This window comes from Ovis aries, chromosome 19 (assembly GCF_016772045.2).
Source record: "Ovis aries strain OAR_USU_Benz2616 breed Rambouillet chromosome 19, ARS-UI_Ramb_v3.0, whole genome shotgun sequence".
NCBI classification, from domain to species: domain Eukaryota; kingdom Metazoa; phylum Chordata; class Mammalia; order Artiodactyla; family Bovidae; genus Ovis; species Ovis aries.
Window position 1 is genome coordinate 11,727,629 of NC_056072.1, and position 19,824 is coordinate 11,747,452.

General features: G+C 40.4%; 1 protein-coding gene across 4 annotated transcripts in view; it reads left to right on the forward strand.

Annotated features, from left to right (window-relative positions):
* Positions 1-19,824, forward strand: part of OXSR1 (oxidative stress responsive kinase 1) — an 85,091-nt gene extending 65,267 nt beyond the window's left edge. For 2 of the 4 annotated variants that reach the window (XM_004018228.5, XM_027958018.2), the window contains 8 exons: positions 2,323-2,445; positions 6,082-6,117; positions 9,190-9,336; positions 10,945-11,009; positions 13,284-13,336; positions 15,032-15,100; positions 16,654-16,718; positions 17,121-19,824. In XM_004018228.5, coding sequence (XP_004018277.1) covers positions 2,323-2,445; positions 6,082-6,117; positions 9,190-9,336; positions 10,945-11,009; positions 13,284-13,336; positions 15,032-15,100; positions 16,654-16,718; positions 17,121-17,195 — 633 coding nt within the window. In that variant the 3' untranslated portion in view covers positions 17,196-19,824. Of the gene's footprint in view, positions 1-2,322; positions 2,446-6,081; positions 6,118-9,189; positions 9,337-10,944; positions 11,010-13,283; positions 13,337-15,031; positions 15,101-16,653 lie in introns of all 4 variants that reach the window. The other 2 variants (XM_060402086.1, XM_060402087.1) reach the window with 1 other exon arrangement.

The following is a 19,824-nucleotide window of genomic DNA, read 5'->3' on the forward strand; positions in this document are numbered from 1 at the left end:
TGCTAACTGAAAGAGATATTCTGTGATTCTACTTATGTGAAATATCCTTCTGGAAGCAAACGTAGAGAGACAGAAAGTAGATTACTGATTGCCTGGGACTTGAGCAGATTGTAAGGGAATGGGTAGGACTGCTAATGGGTATGGGATGTTTTGTGGGAAGTGGAGAGAGTGATGAAAATGATTGAAATTTGATTGTATAGATGGTTTTTCAACTCTGAACATACTAAAAATCATTGGATTGTAATACCTTGAATGGATCAATGTTATATGAATTATGTCTTAGCTGTTAATTTAAGAAAAGAAGCATTTAGAGAATGGCACTACCACCAGCAAAAAGCTCTTGGGAATTGAAAACATTATAGAAAAAATAAAAAAATTCATTACAAAGATTTTAGGGTAAAGTTGAGGACATTTTCCGGAAAATAGAGCCAAAAAGCCAAGAAAAGATGAGAACGTTAGAGGATTAGTTGAAAAGGCTCAACGTTTAAGTAAAAGGAGTTACAGAAAAGGAAGACTGAGAAAAACAGAAGAAACGATATCACTGAAAAATTATTCAAGAAAAATTTCATGAATTTCCAGTTTGAAAGAGCTCAAGTAGCCAGCACAATGAATGGAAATAGATCAACACTAAAGCACATTACCACGGTAGCTCAGAATGTTGTTGCTGTTGTTCAGTCACCCAGTTATGTCCAACTCTTTACGACCCCATGGACTGCAGCACACCAGGCCTCCCTGTCCCTCACCATCTCCTGAAGTTTGCCCTAGTTCATGTTCATTGCATCGGCTCAGAATACTGGAGGTGAAAAGATCCTGTAGCCTTCCAGACAACAGGGAAAGGTTACAGTTAGAATCAACAGTCATAAGGACCTCAGTAGCATCTCTGGAAGCCACATCACAATGGAGCTTTATGTTGAACACTAGGGGAAAAAAATGTTTTCTAACCCAAAATTGTTTTCTTTTTTTACTAGGCAAACTATTAAGTGGAGTGTGGGAGTGGAATCAAATTACGTTCAGAAATGCACAGCTTTAGTAAATAGACCAGGCTAATAGTAGAGTAAGTGCTTAAAGTAAGAATAGGGGAGTCATGTGATTGAGGAAGCATAGTGTCAGTCTGATGGAACAGATCGCGGGGCTCTGGTGAGAGGCTTCCTTGAGAAGATGACACTGATGAATACCTAATGTATATGAATATGGTGAGAGGAGGTTTACATAACAGAGAATCTGGGGATAAATATGACAAGTAAGAAATAAACAGGACTTCCCTAGTAGTCCAGTGATGAAGAATCCACCTACCAATGCGGGGGACAGGGTTTGATCCCTGGTCCAGGAAGATTCCAGATGCCATGGGCCAACTAAGCTCACGTGCTGCACCTACTCAGCCCACACTTCAGAGCCTGTGCTCCACATCAGAAGTCCACACACTGCAACTAGAGAATATCCCCCCTCCTCGCTGCAATTTGAGAAAGGCCACATGCAGCAACAGAGACCAAAAAATAAGTAACTTTTTTTAAAGAAAGAAAGCAAATGTTAACTCCAGGGGAAATAAAAAAGTTCTACAGGAAAGAAAAGTAATTGTAATATATATGGTTCAACCGTATAGTTTATATAATCATGTTATATAAACAATTGATTTACCCAGAATTACAGTGTATCTTGAAAAAAGAGTAGGGAATTAATAATAAGGTTAAATTCTCATCTTCTGTAGCAAGAAGTCAATAGATAATTTCTAAAACCAGGAAATCAAGGGTTAATAATAAGAACAGATTACTCAGAGAGATGAATATATATACATTCTAAAAGAATAAGCTAAAATGAATTGAAAGTGGTTGCCTGTGGGGAAGAAGATGAAAGTTAGGGGACTGCTCTTTTTCTTAATATTTGCACAGCTGTAGTCCTCTTGAACCGGCATAAATTGTGATTCTAAAAGTTAAAATTGAAAAAAACCCCATAATCTTCTTTATCTTGAACTTATTTATTTGGGGCTTAAACTGCCCCCATTTTTTCTTGATGTCTGAAGATATGAAGCCATTACTCAGATTTCATCTGACTTCACATAAGAGGGATTTGGATGATGTGCAGGCTCAGACTATCAAAGTACAGGGAAAGTCAGTGGTTGTGAGTAAAGACAAATAGTGGAGATTAGGAACAGAAAGCAAGTGAAGCATGGTGGATGTGACTTTATATGGGAAAACTTATTTATGGGGAAAATTATTATCTACTTACGGTGTTGAAGTAATAGAAAGAGAGAGAAATATGACTGACTTTTCTATACCATAAGTGTCAAACACTCCCACAGTCCATGTCTCTCTTCCTAACGAGCAGGTTCGGAGAGTACCAGGCTCCAGTGGCCGTCTTCACAAGACGGAAGACGGTGGCTGGGAGTGGAGTGATGATGAATTTGATGAAGAAAGTGAGGAAGGAAAAGCAGCAATTTCACAACTCAGGGTATGTTTTGTTAAACTATATGCTTTAGCTATAGAGTTCTGTCTTACTGTCTGAAGCCCCTTAGATAATATTATATTCTGTGGTTCTGTTCAGCTTAACCAGATAAAATATAAAAAAACACAGACAGAATATTTTGAACACTTTATTAACAACAGGAGCCCAAGTAAATCTCCATGGAGAGGGGGACTGAAATATCAGTTTTACTGTGATAATATTTAGGGTATATAAAACTGAACTAAATTGAGAAGTGAGAACTATAATGTCTGAGATGAAAGTACGCTAGATTGGATTAATGGCTGATTAGACATTTCAGAAGAAAAGATTAGTGAACTTGAAAGCCTAACAGTTGAAACCTAGTCCCTAAAATTTGTTAACCTTCTATCTGAAGAGGAACAGTTTACCTTATTTTCGTTTTGTATATCCTGGATAGTGTGTGAGTGTGTTAGTTTTTGCTGGAAATAGACACCAAGACATGAAGTGAGCAAATAACGTTTGAAAAATGGCACTGATAGACTTGCTAAATTCAGGGTTGCCACAAATCTTCAGTTTGTAAAACAAACTATGGTATCTACAAAGTGCAGTAAAGAAAGCATAGTGCAATAAAATGAGATGGGCTAACTTTGACTGATTTTAAGATTATTAATAATCTGACTGATATTTAAGATTATTTTTTTATGAATGGTTTTGAGCAATTTGATTATGATATACCTAGATTTTTTCCCCCCACACTTCATATTTAGGGTTTATTGAGCTTCTTGAATCTTTGGGTTTACAGTGTTTTTTAAGTTTGGAAAGTTCTCAGCTATCGTATTTTCAAATAGTTTTTTCTGTCCTTCCATCTTGAAGAGTCAGATGACATGTATATTAGGCTTAAAGTTGTCTGACTGTTCACTGATCTTTTCACTTTTAAAACTTCTTTTTCCCTCAGTTTCATTTTGCATGGTTTCTATTGCTAGCCTGTTCATTATTCTTTCCTTCTGCAGTGTTAATCTGCTACTAATGCCATGCAATCTCTTTTTCATCTCAGACATAATGCTAGAATTGTGATTTGGTGTTTGGTTTGGTTGTTAGATACTTAAAATTTGATTTAAGTGTTTGATTTTGTATCTTCCATGTCTCTGCTTAACTTTTTGAAGTTACATAATATAATTATTTTAATGTCCTTCTCAGCTGATTCTAACATCCAGGTTAGTTTGGGGGCAGCTTTGATTGATTATTCTTTTCATTGTGGCTTGAAAGTATTTTCCCAAGTTGAGTAAATAAAAGTAAAAAATGAAATCAGATAAAATTTGATAGAGTACCAGGAAGGAGACAGTTATCCAGAGAAAGAAGCTTAGAGCTTCCCTTTTGAGTACTTAGCAGAATACTTATTGATTACTGTATGTGAAAAAACTACCCATGTGGAGAACAGTGCCCAGCACTCACACAGCCAGAAACAGCAGCCAGACTGGAGAAATTTAAAATTCACAGGGCATTCAGTAGACTTCTCAGGAATGGGGTATAATATATTGCCCTAGATACTGAACACTGCTCCAGACCCAACTAAAACGCATCAAAGCAGGATACAGAAGGATTAAACTGTTTCCAGCCGCTTAACTGTATTCTAGAACAAAGCGTCAAGATTCATAGAAATACAAAATTAGCATCATGCAACAAGGTGAAATTCAGTGTCCGGCGTCTAATTGAAGATTACAAATATGCAGTGTGCCAGGAAAACAGTAGGAGTAAGCACACTTTATGCTCAGCTCTTGGTTTTAAATCCTATGCCCTACTAAAAGAACAAAGGCTCACTGGAGAAATGGCTGATTCCACAGCTTATACAGGGAAAATATAAGATAAATCTGGGATATCTTGTTTTGACAGAAAAGGTTTTTTTATTTTAATATAAGAGCCAAGTTGAAGGAGCTCCCACTAGCCAAATTAGGGAGAATTTAACCATCAACATCATAAAGTGTAGAAATAATTATAAATCATTAAAAGAATAGGAGTCAGTAGGCCCATACAAATAATACATAGATATAAACAAATGGGGAGAAAATGATGATTTTTCATTACAGTAAACTGCCAGTGGTGGTAAATGTAGGTGTGGATGGGGAAATTCATCCTTTTATAGCCATCATAAAGCAATCATAAAGATCATCAATGGGTGCTAAATATATGGGAAATCTTTGATGAACAGGCTATTCACATGGTCTTCTAGTATCTCTCCATAGATTGCCTATTAGTTGCAAGGGGGAAAATAGCTACTGCCTACCTGAGAAATCAGAAAATGCCTTGACTCAGTGATAAAAATTAACATCACTAATAAGGATCACAGGGTACATGAGAGTCTCTAAAACACAGTACCATAAGAAGATAATCACTATATAGAATTGATTTCAGTCTAAATCATGAAGAAAGATCAGAGCACAAATTAGGAGCAGTCTATTCAGAATATGTACTAGGCAGGGGAAATGATTATGTGTCAGATAAAATCTAGAGAGACGCGATGACTGACTGCAGTACATGATCCTAGACAGAATCTTATACTAGAAAAACAAAGGCCCTAAAGGACAGTAGGAAGTCTTTGGAAAAGCTGTATTATGTGTAGTTAATTAAAGCATTATTGTTAAATTTACTGAAATTGATAATTTTAGTAAAGTCGTGTAACAGAATATTCCTATTCTTAAGTACACAGCTATTCAGTTGTAAAGAGCCACGATTATATACAACTTATTCTCAAATGGTATAGGATTGATTAAATATATATAAAAAGAAAGAAAGTGAACACTAATAAAGCACATAAGGAGAAAGGCTAATATTGGATGAGTCTGGGTAAAAGGTATGGCAGTGTTCTTTGTATTATTCTTATTCTTAAAATTTTTCTGTAAGTTTGAATTATTTCCAAACTAAGGATTTTTTTTGTTGTTGTTGTTGTTGGCATATACTTGCTGTGATACCTTAGGTATTGCATGAACCTTGAATCTCCTTAATGGTAATGAAAAATTTAAAAACCTGTAAATTGGCCTTATAAGAAGTCCACATTCACATTTAGTAGAATTTAACATAAATTGAATTTGTTTAGAGATATGTTGTTGTTTTTTGTATTTTCCAGTGCTTGTATCCAGAATTACTGCTAACTTATGATTTACTAAATCAGTTTAACTTTAAATTTTCATATGGCAGGTTATAATTGGAATTTCAGTTTTGGCTCAGGTTTTCTTTACTGAAGTCCATAATCAGAATTATTCTGCTTTAAAAATATATTGGATAATTAGCTTGACTGTTTACATTTAGTATGAGAAATTACGCATGTAATATGTGGATGATTAGTAGAAAGGATTGTACTTTGAAGAATGTGACCTCCCTACTACCTGATAGTCCCTATATGTTTGCTATAAACTTCTGCTATAAAGTTCTGAACTCTTAAAATACTATGAATATATTGATACATTATAGGCTAGCTGGACAAAGAATACAGTAATATCATTTTAGTTTTCTTTTTCCAGAAAACTCACTAGAGTTACCGATGATTTAATTATGGATCAGAATGAAATGGAGTTGACTTGCATTTCACCATTCCGTGCAGTTTTGGAACTGACTACAAGTAACCTGAGTTTTCAGTTAACAAGCCTCCTTTTTTTGTATTTCTTTTAGTCTCCCAGAGTGAAAGAATCATTAACAAATTCTGAGGTAAGTAGTTATGATTGTTGAGTCATTAAAGTATATGTGCTTTTGTTTTGGTTTAAATGTTAAACACATTTTTTTGTATGTGCTTAAATAGGAATGGGGATTTATACTAGTCAAATAGTGTGAAAAGAAATCCTACTAAACAGACTCCTGTTAGGCTGACCTGCCTTATGCTCATTGCATACTCAGTCAAGTCTGACTCTTTGCTCCTTCAAGGACTGTGGCCTGCTAGGCTCAGGAGGAAACAACAACCCACTCCAGTATTCTTGCCTGGAAAATTCCACGGCCAGAGGAGCCTGTTGTCGTTCAGTCCTAAGTCGTGTCAGACTCTTGTCGACCCCGTGGACTGCAGCACACCAGATTTCCCTGTCCTCCGCTGTCCCCAGGTGTTTATTCAGTTTCATGTCCATGGAGTCAGTGATGCTATCTGTCCATCTCATCCTCTGCTGGTCTCTTCTCTTTTTGCCTTCAATCTTTCCCAGCATCAGGGTCTTTTCCAATGAGTGGGCTCTTTGCATCAGGTAGCCAAAGTATTGGAACTTCAGCAACCGTCCTTCCATATTAATCAAGTGTTAGTCACTCAGTCGTGTCTGACTCTTTGAGACCCTATGGACAGTAGCCTGCCAAGCAAGAATACTGGATTGAGTTGTCATTCCCTTCTCCAGGGGATCTTCCCAACCCAGGGATCGAACCCAGGTCTCCTGCCTTGGAGGCAGATTCTTTACCATCTGAGCCACCAGAGAAGTCCGTATTAATAATAATTGGCATTTTCAAAACTAATCTTAAAGTTCTATTTTTCTATCAAAAATTAGAACCAGTAGGTAACTTGGTTTCCTCTCTGTGAAGTGCAGTGGACACAAAATTTTAATGCTTCCTTGTCTCCTTGATTTTGCTTATATAATAACAGCTATTAGATCTCTCATTGCCCTTTTAATATTTTTCTCTTTTAACTCAAAATTTTGACCATTGCATTGATACCATTTTCCCTATTAATTTATAATTTTGAATATGTTTAACTTGATTTTGTGTTCAACATTGGTCTTTTTTCCCCAAGTTACATAACTAAAATTTGTGAAATTTTCAAACATGCAAAATAATGTCTAATGTTATAAAACTTCACATTCATTTTGAAATGCATTTCAGATATGTTAAGAAACCATTGGTTGATTTTCTTTCTTTATAAGTAAAGGAGGGTCCCCAATATAGGAAAATGTCACTTCTAGAATTTCATAGTATATACTTAAGTCTGTATATTGTGGTGCTATTTTGCTGGGCAAAGGAGATGGCATAGATATAGTTAAAAATAATATGATACAAAGAATTACTGTTCTGAAGAAGGAAAAAAAAAAAAAGGACTACTGATACTTGCTACAACATGACTGACAGAAAAAACTGTGCTAAGAAGCCAGACACAAAAAGAGTGCATATTGTAAGATTTGGGCTATATGAAACGTCCACAAAAGATAAATTGATAGGCTGAAAGTAGATCAGTGGTTGCCTAAGGCTAGATGTGGGAGCAAGAGTTCACTATAAATGGACACAGGAGAATTTTTTGAGTTGATGGAAGTGCTGAAACCTGGTTGTAGAGATATTTATACAAGTATAAATTTTCTAAAAATCATTTGAGTTGTAGACCTAAATAGGGGGATTTAGTGGGACATAAATTTACACCTCAACTCATAAATTTCTCCAAGCCAGGCTTCAGCAATACGTGAACCATGAACTTCCAGATGTTCAAGCTGGTTTTAGAAAAGGCAGAGGAAGCAGAAAAATATCTTATTTCTTCTTTATTGACTAAGCCAAAGCCTTTGACTGTGTGGATCACAATAAACTGTGGAAAATTCTGAAAGAGATGGGAATACCAGACCACCTGACCTGCCTCTTGAGAAGCCTGTATGCAAGTCAGGAAGCAACAGTTAGAACTGGACATGGAACATCAGACTGTTTCCAAATAGGAAAAGGAGTCCGTCAAGGCTGTATAGTGTCACCCTGCTTATTTAACTTACATACAGAGTACATCGTGAGAAACGCTGGGCTGGAGGAATCAGAAGCTGGAATCAAGATTGCCAGGAAAAATCTCAATAACCTCAGATATGTAGATGACACCACCCTTATGGCAGAAAGTGAAGAAGAACCAAAGAGCCTCTTGATGAAAGTGAAAGAGAAGAGTGAAAAAGTTGGCTTACAGCTCAGCATTCAGAAAACTAAGATCATGGCATCCAGTCCCATCACTTCATGGGAAATAGATAAGGAAACAGTGGAAACCGTGGTTAACTTTATTTTTCTGGGCTCCAAAATCACTGCAGAGGTGATTGCAGCCATGAAATGAAAAGACGCTTACTCCTTGGAAGAAAAGTTATGACCAACCTAGATTGCATATTAAAAAGCAGAGACATGACTTTGTCAACAAAGGTCCGTCCAGTCAAGGCTATGGTTTTTCCAGTGGTCGTTTATGGATGTGAGAGTTGGACTATAAAGAAAGCTGAGCGCCGAAGAATTGATGCTTTTGAACTGCGGTGTTGAAGAAGACTCTTGAGAGTCCCTTGGACTGGAACAAGATCCAACCAGTCCATCTTAAAGATCAGTCCTGGGTGTTCATTGGTAGGATTGATGTTGAAGCTGAAACTTCAATACTTTGGCCACCTCATGTGGAGAGCTGACTCATTTGAAAAGACACTGATGCTGGGAAAGATTGAGGGCAGGAGGAGAAGGGGACGACAGAGGGTGAGATGGCTGGATGGCATCACCGACTCGATGGACATGGGTTTGGTTGGACTCCGGGAGTTGGTGATGGACAGGCAGGCCTGGCATGCTGTGGTTCATGGGGTCACAAAGAGTTGGACACAACTGAGTGACTGAACTGACTGAAATTTACACCTCAAAAGTTCTTAAAAACAGAAAAGCATAGACATATTTGACTTCCATTTGAAAGAGGTGTATGAGGTTGCAGAGATGGGCCAGTTCATACATAAGAACTGCTTTGAAAAGGTTGCCCCTCCTACACTGCTTGCCCATCAGCAGGCCCACCTCCCTCTCCTCTAAGCTTACACAGCGCTGCTTGTGTTTTTGTTACAGCTATTTTCCACAACTGATCCTGTGGGTACTTTACTCCAAGTTCCAGAACAGGTTTCTGCTCATCTACCTCAGCCAGCAGGGCCGACGGCTGCGCAACCCACTCAAGTCTCCCTGCCACCCACTGCAGAGCCAGCGATAGCAGCTCAGGTACAGCAGGGCCTGCTTTCTTCCATGGTCAGCCTTCTGGGTGGAGGAAGAAGGCGGAGGCTGGCGTGCAACACCGCCTTGTGCACTAAGGATGATGTCCTGGTAGATTCTGAAGCAAGTTAGAAATTCTGTTCTCACAGTTTCACGTGTATGCAGATAAGAGAGTTTAACAAGGATCACACGGTTCGTTTTTTGAGCACCAGAATAAGTTAATGATGGAAATATCCCAAACAGCAATAGTTTGGGGGATTGAAATTTCTTGTCAGCTTCCTTCCTGTCTTCCGGTCTCAATGCCTGCCCGCACCCCCAAAGGGAGCCACTCACAGGATATGCCACTGCTCGGCCTTGCACACCTGAGGGACCACCTAGTGAGCTCCAGGAGTGCCACAGGAGGCTGGGCGAGACGCTTGCACACTGTCACGGCGGGACCTTCTCGTAACAGTGTCTGCTGCTTGGACAGTGGACCGAATGAGAAGGGCTCCCCTGTCTTGTCAGCTTTTTGTTATATCCTTGTTCTGCTCAAGGTTAGAATGCAGCTGCCACTGAGGAGCACTGCCAACTCTTCTGTCGTCTTTGTTAATACTGTCTCCAAACCGTGGTTTTCCTGCGCTGCTCTTTTTAAGATACCTGTCAGTTTTGTGGGGTTGATTTTATTAAAATGCCATAAAGTGATGTGTGAATCCACCCAGTCAGGCACACATGACCTTATTGAATCAGAAGGTGCTGTGAGTGCTGAGGGAGTGAAGGCCCCCTGAGAAGCGCCCCGCCGCTGCTGTGCAGCCACCACTCTTCCCCTGGGAAAGCGCAGTACTGTCTGCAACATACGCCTGTGCTCCATGGCGAGAGTACCAGTTCAGAGTCCACGCGTTTATTAAACAGTAGCAGTGTTTTTATTTTGTTTTTTCTAAAATTCAGGTAGGAAAAAATAAAAATAGAAGGTCAGATGTTTTCATCTGCATCCCAGCAGTACTCTGCCTTTGGAGACCACTGCTCTGAGTGCTTCCAGACTAGAGTCCTGACTACATTTAACCTTTCCTTTGCCTAAGCTTTCCATTTCTGCCCATCATATGGGAAAGGAGATAGTCATCTTATGAAAACTGATGAAAAGATTGGATTCATTTTATAAACAGCCTAAATAGAATGTACATCCTCCAGTAAGCAAGGGACAGCTCTATGGTTTTCAGAGGATTAAAGATCTGGAACCTCCAGGTTGGGTGGTTTCCTGAGCAGCAGCCAGTTTAGGCCTTACTACAGATGTGTGGCCAATGGCAGGTTTTTTAAAGGGAAAATCCAGTGTCTTGTTCTTCACTCTTAAAGAGGGGAACAGAGGTCTGAAAAACGCAAAATTGAAATGTGACTGTGTATGGCATTTCATGTAGGTTTGACAATGATCTTTCCAATTGTGTTTGACTCAGACTGACATTCAGCTATTGCTGCTGCCTTAGGGTGCATGTCCTCCCACAGCAGGGAGTCCTGGGGACTAGGATGCCCACACCTGGAGATGAAGAAAATTGCTGCCACGTGGACGATTCATCTCTTAGACGAGCATCAGTCACCACCACACTCAGTACTCCAGGCAATGACTTTATACCTTTCAATGCTTTTTAGGCTCTGTCTTCAGGAGCAGGTTCACAAGAAACCAAGATCCCAATCAGTCTAGTACTAAGATTACGGTAAGTAAGACATTTTGTTGTTGTTCTTTTCTGAATACTCTGAATGTGCTGATTTCTCTTTGGAAGTTACTCCTCCTTCTCATAGTGCATGCCTGAGAGTAACTGGATAGAACTGTGTGTGTTTGCTTTCGGGTGTATTATTTCCCTCAGATATAATAGCAGTAGTGTGAGGATCTGAGTTACCATTGACTCATTCCTCTTTCCACATGTGAATTCCTAGTCATCTCAGTATGACCATAATTAGAGCAGAGGCAGCAAGACCTATTTGGGGAATGTTCTGGGGGTTTTTTGAACTAATTATTTATTTTTTGGAGAGGTGGTTAAAATTCAGAGTTTTATTTATTTTTTTGAACTTTTTTTGTATTGGGGTATATAGCCAATTAACAATGTTGTGATAATTTCAGATGAACAGCAAAGGGACTCAGCCATATGTATACATGGACATGCTCTTTCCCCAAACCACCCTCTCCTATGCAGGCTGCTTCATAACATTGAACAGAGTTCCCTATGCTATACAATAAGTCCTTGTTGGTTATCCATTTTAAATATAGCAGTATGTCCATGTCAGTCCCAAACTCTGTTAATTGTCCCTTTGGAAAATGTTTTGATTTTACCACTAGGAGCAATGAAATTATGCCATAAACCTGAAGAAAGCAGATTTGGCTACCTTTTCTTTACCTGGACCCAAATAGTTCTGAATCATACAGTGTCTTGGTAATTTCATCCTATTTTAATTGTGTACAAAGAATACTACTTGTCTGTTTTAAAAATTTTGTTTTAAAATCTTAGATCAGTTAATAGAGAGTATGAAATATTACTTGACATATGCAGGATGCTTGTAAGTGGTGCAGTTAGCTTTTTGAAGAGTGGTTTTTAATGGACTGTATTCCAGACTTGTTTATGGAAGAGGAGACTGGAGTCTTATTCTCATTGATGAAGATTTTGAAGTTCAGTTTAGCTTATTGTTATCTTTGAAGGTGTTTGTACTTGGCATTACAGTCACATCACAAAAGTGATACTGAACATTTGACCTTAATTTTACTCATCTTTCAGAAAGAATAGATTGAACAATTACATATTAAGCAGACTAAGTACAGCACTATTAGCTATTGTGCTAAGATACTGAGAAAGGAGAAAATGAAATGCAATAATCAAGTCTGTTAGAAGTTGATTTTTATTATGTACTTAACTGAACTAGCATAGCTAAAAGCAAGTTTTAGTAGTAGATATGCAGCGAAGTATAAGTCCATGTAGACAAGTGCAGAGAGGCAATGAGAGGGAGAAAATCCCTGTTGGGCAGGTTGTGCTGGATTTGGGGAGCTGTGCTTTAAGCACGATTTCAGTAGCATCAAGCATGTGTCAGATAGACCTAAGCCCTCCACATCATTTAGATAAAATGGATTTGGGTCCTAAGTGATCAGGCACGTCTGCCTTTATACATGGTGTTCTAATTTCTCCATCTTTAATCAGAACCTCCAGGGAGCTTGGTTAATCTCAGTACTTGGTGTGGTGAGCGATCACTGTAACTATCCCTTGTCAGTCACATTTTAATCTCTGGAGCCTTCTACTAACTCTTCTACCAGTATGGACCCCGTTCCTGTCCCCGTCTTCTCTCCATTCCCAAAGCCTTCCTGTCCATTGCTATTGCTAAGTCACTTCAGTCGTGTCCAACTCCATGCAACCCCATAGACGGCAGCGCACCAGGCTCCCCCATCCCTGGAATTCTCCATTACATCCTATCTAAAAAAACTACTAGTATTTCTAAAGTTTCTCCTCATTATCCCAATCTGTATATTCTTTATCCTTCTCCTCTGAACCCCTGTGGAATTGAGGGCACATCACGTACTTCATTCTATGAGTCTGCTCAGACTGGTCCCCAGTAGTGCGCAAGGGGCTGTCCTCAGCAGAGGGCTGTGGGGGGCAGGAGTGGAGATAAGGAAGAAAAGAGCTGCCTCTGTCATTTTAGTCACACCTTCCTGTGCTCTTCCGTAGATTCCTCTTAGTTTAATAGGTCATCTTGTTGGGTGTGAGGATGAGAGTGGGCGTGTATTGACCAGTGAAGGACATAGATTAAAAGAGTTGTAGCACAGCTATTAATAAATGATCACTCTGAGTCGTTTGCTCTGAGCCCTCGGCGTGAGCTCATTAGAACAGATCATCTGGTCTTTGAGACAGAAAGATCTTTCTCTTGGCATAGCTTTCCTGGTACATGTAGGCAGACTCTGAATGTATAAATTCAGAAATTTATTTTACACATTTTGTTTTTTTTCATAGGAATTCAAAAAAAGAACTAAATGATATTCGATTTGAATTTACTCCTGGGAGAGGTGAGGCATCAAAATCAAAACATTGAAAACAAAATAACTGCTCATTTGTCATTTGAAGAATATGTGTGTGAATTTTCTGTCCTTTAGGTATATTTTCCTCTTAAAGGGTGATAAAAATGTTCCTGGCCTAAAGGTTGAGGGTACGTGTGAATAAAATAGAAACGCAGTTTTTTTTTTGTTTTTGCTTTACAACTACCTAATTTAGAAAGTATAATACAAGCAGTAGTAAATATAGCTCCAGTTTACTATGGCAGACGTTGTACTAAGCAGCATCTCATTAAATTTTCAAAATGGCCCCTCAGGAAAGATTATTGTCCCCGTTGCACAGATGATGAAATTAAGGTTTAGAGAGAGTAAAGTAACTGGTTACAGTTCCCACAGCTGAGAAGAGGTGTAGTTGGACTTCAGACTCGGATCTGCCAGTGTGCCGAATTCCGTCTCTTATTACTGAGCATGTTTGTACTTGACAGTAAGGAAACAGCAAGGCTTCCAGTCCCCTCCCTCCCAGCTGAAGCCGAGCCCCGTCACGCATAGTTTCTGTCCATGAACTTCTCCCAGGGACAAGGTTTATAATTTTCTTTCTTACCTTTGTTACTCAGAATTCGTATTTGCAAAATGGCTCACAGCTATTGGGTATCTGTCCTGTGTGCCAGGCTCAGTCTGTCCGCTGCCTCGGTCTCGTGAGCAGCTCACTGAAGTGCCGAGAACGTGAGAACAAATGCACATGTACAGTGATGTATCTGATTTCTGTCCTAAAGCCAGGCAGAGTCACTCTTTAAGGTCCTCATTCACATCACTGGTCCTCGGCACAGCCCCTTCCCAGAGGTCCTCTCGTTCCCTCTGCGGGCTTAGTGCTCAGGCCTTGGGAAGGAGTCAGTGAGAGACGAGGTTAATTGATGGTACTCTCTCCTCCTCTGTTTAGTTTCTAGTTGTATGCCCACAGACTGTATGTACTCAGATAGTAAAACCTGGGATGACTGGATGTGAAGGAAAGCCTACCAGAATACAGAAGAAAATGATTTTAGGGGGAAAAAAAAAAAAGAATTAAAAAAAAAACTAGGAGTGTGATCCCCAAAGAAAAGTGATTAAAATTTGTTTTCTTAAGGTTTAATTGAAGGGAATACCCTAGTGATCCAGTGGTTAAGATTCAACACTTTTACCCCCAAGGGCACACATTCAATCCCTGGTCAGGGAAATAAGAACCCACAAACCTCTCAGTCTGGCCAAAAAAAAGATTTAATGGGGACTAAATCATTCTGTGTTATTATCCCAGGAGATGTGCCACACACCGTCCCATCCCCAAGCTCACAGGGCTGGGTCCAAGGTTGCCCTCAGCCTAGCAGTTTCTCCTGCAGCATCACTGTCAGGCGCTCTGCTGACAAAGGCAAGATCCCGTCTAAGGCATGCCATCATTAGAATGTTATCTTTACACTGAGCTGATACTTGCCATCCGATTGATGGATCCAGGTTCCATCCTGTAGCTCGACCTCTGATAGTCCCTCACTTGAGGTAATCCTAGTGGTAGGAAAAATCTTTGTGTGGAAGAAGGCACCCCCCCCCCCCCCCCACCACCACCACCTTGGGTCTCTGGATTTAGCAGCGAGCTTTAGTCTGGCCGTGCCGGCACCTGCTTTGAAAGTTAGCAGGGACATGCATGCACAAGAAAATGGATCGCTTTTTTCTTTGTCTTTGCAGATACAGCAGAGGGTGTCTCTCAGGAGCTCATTTCTGCCGGCCTCGTCGATGGAAGGGATTTAGTCATAGGTAACTACTTTGTGCTTTGCCCTTGTCTCTCTGCCTATATCCTTAGGATATAGAAAATCAGGCCTTGATTCTACTGAATAGGTCAAATAGTTCTAGGAATGGTTCTTGGCTTTGTTGAAATAGGAGGTGTTGGGGGATAGTTCCTTCCTACAAAACAGAAAAATCTCACTTCTGAATTTGCTTTGTTACCCCCAATGATAGTGAGTGAAAGCTTATCCAGGTCTCTGGGAGATCATAGAAATGATGACAGAAGTTACAAGTTAGAGTAAGCTTGGCCATATCTAATCCATTATGGAGGATGCACTCTCTCCTTGGGCAGCCAAGAGGTAAGAAAAAAATCATCACAGATTTAGTCCTAAAAAAAAGTAGGAAGTAAGAACAGGCACAGTCAGGCCACAGGTACATGTTTCTGAAGGAGAAGACTATGATGTAGGACAAGTCAGCAAACTTTTAAAGGGCTAGATAATAAATAGTTTAGGCCTTGTGAACCATGATTACTTTACAATATTGTAGCAGTTTTTGCCATACATTGACATGAGTCAGCCATGGGTGTACATGTGTTCCCCATCCTGAACCCACCTCCCTCCCCATCCCATCCCTTAGGGTCATCCCAGTGCACCAGCCCTGGGCACCCTGTCTCATGCATCGAACCTGGACTGGCCATCTGTTTCACATATGATAATACACATGTTTCAGTGCTGTTCTCTCAAATCATCCCACTCTCCCCTTCTCCCACAAAGTCCAAAAGTCTGTTCTTAACATCTGTGTATCTTTTGCTGTCTCACATATAGGGTCATTGTTACCATCTTTCTAAATTCCATATATATGTGTTAGTATACTGTATTGGTGTTTTTCTTTCTGGCTTTCTTTACTCTGTATAATAGGCTCCAGTTTCATCCACCTCATTAGAATTGATTCAAATGCATTCTTTTTAATAGCTGAGTGATATTCCTTTGTGTATATGTACCACAGCTTTCTTATCCATTCGTCTGCCGATGGACATCTAGGTTGCTTCCATGTCCTGGCTATTATAAACAGTGCTGCGATGAACATTGGGGTACACGTGTCTCTGTCATTTTTATACATAGTTGGCTGATTCCCATTCTAGGGCTTTCTGGCCCGTGAATAGGCAAGTCCTACCTCTTAAACTGGAGTGTCGTTCCTTAGTTAATACGGCATCTTAAAGAAAGTTAATCTGGGGACTTCCCTGGTGGTCCGGTGGTTAAGACTCTGCACTGCTGCTTCAGGGAGCAAGGGTTCAAGCCCTGGCCTGGGAACCGAGATCCCACATGCCACACAGTGCAGTCAGAAGAGGTGAATAAATACAATAAAGCAAAATAAACTTTAAAAAAAAAAAAGAAAGTTAATTTGACAATGTAAGATTTATTTGTGCTACTTGGACTTGTATTTTAAAACACCTCTTGTTTAGGGAGCGATTTATCTTTCTGCTTACATTTGGATTGTATGTAGGAGATTGTGAACTACTGTTTAAGTTGTTAACATATGGTTAAAATGTGGATTTACGTAACTTCTCATTGTTTTTATGATTATAGTGGCAGCTAATTTGCAGAAGATTGTGGAAGAACCCCAGTCAAATCGATCTGTCACCTTCAAACTGGTACTCATCCCTTCTTTCTTGTTAAACTGTCTCACTTTTACATACCAGCAGCCTCTGCAGACCAGCTTCCATATTCCCTGAGTGATGAGAATAATCAAGTCTGGTGATTATTTAACCTCCCCATGTCCTGGGCTGATGTCTCTCTTCATTGGCCTCCCTTTCCCCCTCCCTTCCAGGAAGCCTCCTACCCGAGGCCCTCAACTGTTTATTCTCAAAACAGATTGTCAGGCTGATTCCCCCTTTGTACCTAGACTCCACCTGCACCTTTATCTGCCTCCTGTTTGTGTCCCAGGGACCTTTCCCCAACTTCCCTCTCGCCCACAATCCCCATGTAAGTTTTAATTATTACCTGCAGTTTTGTTTTGTGAATAACCACAGCTTCTCATTTTGTTTGGTTCTTAGGCATCCGGTGTCGAAGGCTCAGATATTCCTGATGATGGTAAACTAATAGGATTTGCCCAGCTCAGCATCAGCTAAAACACAGCCCTGGAAGAGGCAGCCGAAGGAGATTCCACACATGCGTGTCTCTGTTGCTTCTGTTGGCCTAAACCCAGTACTGCCAAAGAACCCAGCAACAAACCTCCCAGCTAGGAGCTTTAGAGGTCTTTCTTTTATGTTTTTCCTGCCATCATCCCTGCTTTTTCCCACAGGGAAAGAAAAGTTGGATCACCAGTGGCCAGCATCCCTTTTAAAGAGTTCCGTTAGTAAACTTACTGCACGCATCCCCTGTCTTCCTCCATCTAAGAATTGGCCCGGGTGCCTCAAGGCCCAGGAGGGAGGTCTGTCAGCTCATCTTGCCTTACTCCAGTGATGGCGCTGGGTGGAGAGTAGCAGCTCTATTGGGCTTCCTCATCCTGCTTGTTCTCCCACACCGGATGGGACGTGGGCATCTTGGGATATCTCTTTACCACTGAAGTAGCAATTAAAAGTTGATTGTTCATCTGGAGCCCAGAGAATTTAGTTTAGTGATTTTTTTTTTTGTTTTGTATCTGATATGAATTCTAGCAACCTTCGTTAGGAAAAAGCACAGCCTCAGAAGGAGGCAACCTAAACTATGTTCTTGTTTTGTTGATGATGTTTCTAAGCGTTTTGCTGAAGCTGCTCTCAGGCACCCCTCTTCATTACTTGCTCCAGAAAGGGTTGCTCGCCTTAACTTCAGCTGGTGCAAAACATCTGACTGTAATCGAACTTCAGCCATCGGACCCTTCAAAGCGGAACTTTGGACTGTTTTTAGGGGAAAAAATCACGTAACGGCTTATAAACAAGAGTTACCCCAGCAGTGGTGTTTTGAACAGGAAAAAATCATAACTCATATCAGTGTGGAAGTATTTATTTCAAATCTTAAACAACTGAAGAAAAACTGCTCCTTGATCCTCCCATGAAAATCAATTTGCCTGGCCTCCGAGTCATGAGGAAATGCAAGGCTGAGATTTCTACAGCAATAAAGGAGACTTGCCCTAGGCCAAAGAGGCCTGCCTTCTGACCCCTCTCCTGCACTGACCCTTAGGAGGGGCTCCACACTTCCGTGTGCTGAACCTGACCCAAGATGGAACGTGAAACCACATGTGCCGTGACTTTTAGGATTTATGAGTAGACAGTGTTCATTTGATTTTCTACAGAAATAATATAAATTATTCTTTAGGTTTAAAAAAGAGCACTCGTAATGCAATATGTGAATCACCAGTGGGGTTGATTTTTTTTTTTCCTACTGTTTCACAGTCAGCCTTTATCTAACTGCAGATTATCCCTAACAAGTTTTACAAATGAAAGAGATCCTCAATCTGGCCTTAAAACAACACAAAAAGATGGGCTTTGGCCCCATGGAAAGAGGAGAGCTGCCTCTTACAGAATCAGTTGATCCCTTTCTATCTTTGTTGGTTTGTGAATAACAAGATTGCTTTACGTAGTTTTATTTTGGAGCACCTCTGAAAGCTTTCCCCACAACTAACTTGTTACAGTTTTAATTTCATTCTGAGCTCGTAGTTTTAACCTTGGGCTTTCTTCACTGGCCCTGGATACAAAGGCATGTTGGGAAAGGGGTGGGTGTTGGAGAGGAAGGGAAGGGATGGTTTGGGGTGAGAGGGTTGAGAAGAAAGTAGATCAGAGGATCAGATGCCAGAGTCCTGGCAGGATTGGTGAAAGGAGGGAGCCTGTTGAGCCTGGAGACAGAAGATTGATCAGCTTGATGGACAGATACTTAGCTTTTCTTTTTTCTTTTCTTAGAAGAGAGTTGAGGGGGAAAGGACAGGAAGGTAGGAATAAGTTTATGGGAAAGATGTAGTGTCCCCTTTGGCACAAGACTAGGGCTTACCTTAGAGTCTGTATTTTCGTTTCAAGTAAGCCCTTCATAGTCTGCTTATTTCTGAATCCAGAGGGCAGTGGCATCACTCTATTCTAGTTTTATTTGGAGGTGATCAAAAGCCCAGGCTGGAAGTAAGCAGCAGCCTATCTCCTTGTTCAGTTTCTCCTACTGGCCATTACCTGTGAGCTGCAGTGGGACAGGCATGACCTTTGAACTGAAGTGGGCTGGGGCTTTCTCTTTCTTTTCCATTCATCTTTTGCCCTGCTGGGAGTTAGGAGCCAGACACCAAGCCCCAGGACGTGTTAGTTCCTCTGCATGATGTATGGTGGACTCCCTTTGCTGGCATGTGCAGTGATGCTGAAAAGAAATGAGTGAACAGAAACTTCGCCAGTGAGACAGCACGTGACCTAGTGAGCAGTCTTGCTCCTTCCTGGGAGTGGCGGTCCAGGATACACCTCTCTCCCTAGATCCCTAGGATCTCCTGGGTCCTGGGGTAGGGACTAACTTAGCACAAGGTAACATGTGCCAATGCTATTTGTAAAACGTATGGTCTTTCTAAATGATTCATGGATTTGTTTGGGATTTTTTGCTTAAGTTGTGAACCAAATCCTAGAGCCAGCTGACACTCTTAATAATCTGGAGGACAGAGTAATGGTGTATCAATAAATGGAGGTTCCTCCTTATGACATATGCTAGATTATGGAAGATGTAAAATATTTGACTTCCCCTCCCCTCCCCTTTTTTTTGGACTTTGTACTTTGCTGCATGTTTCATTCATTTTTAATCAATAAAGAATAAATTGTC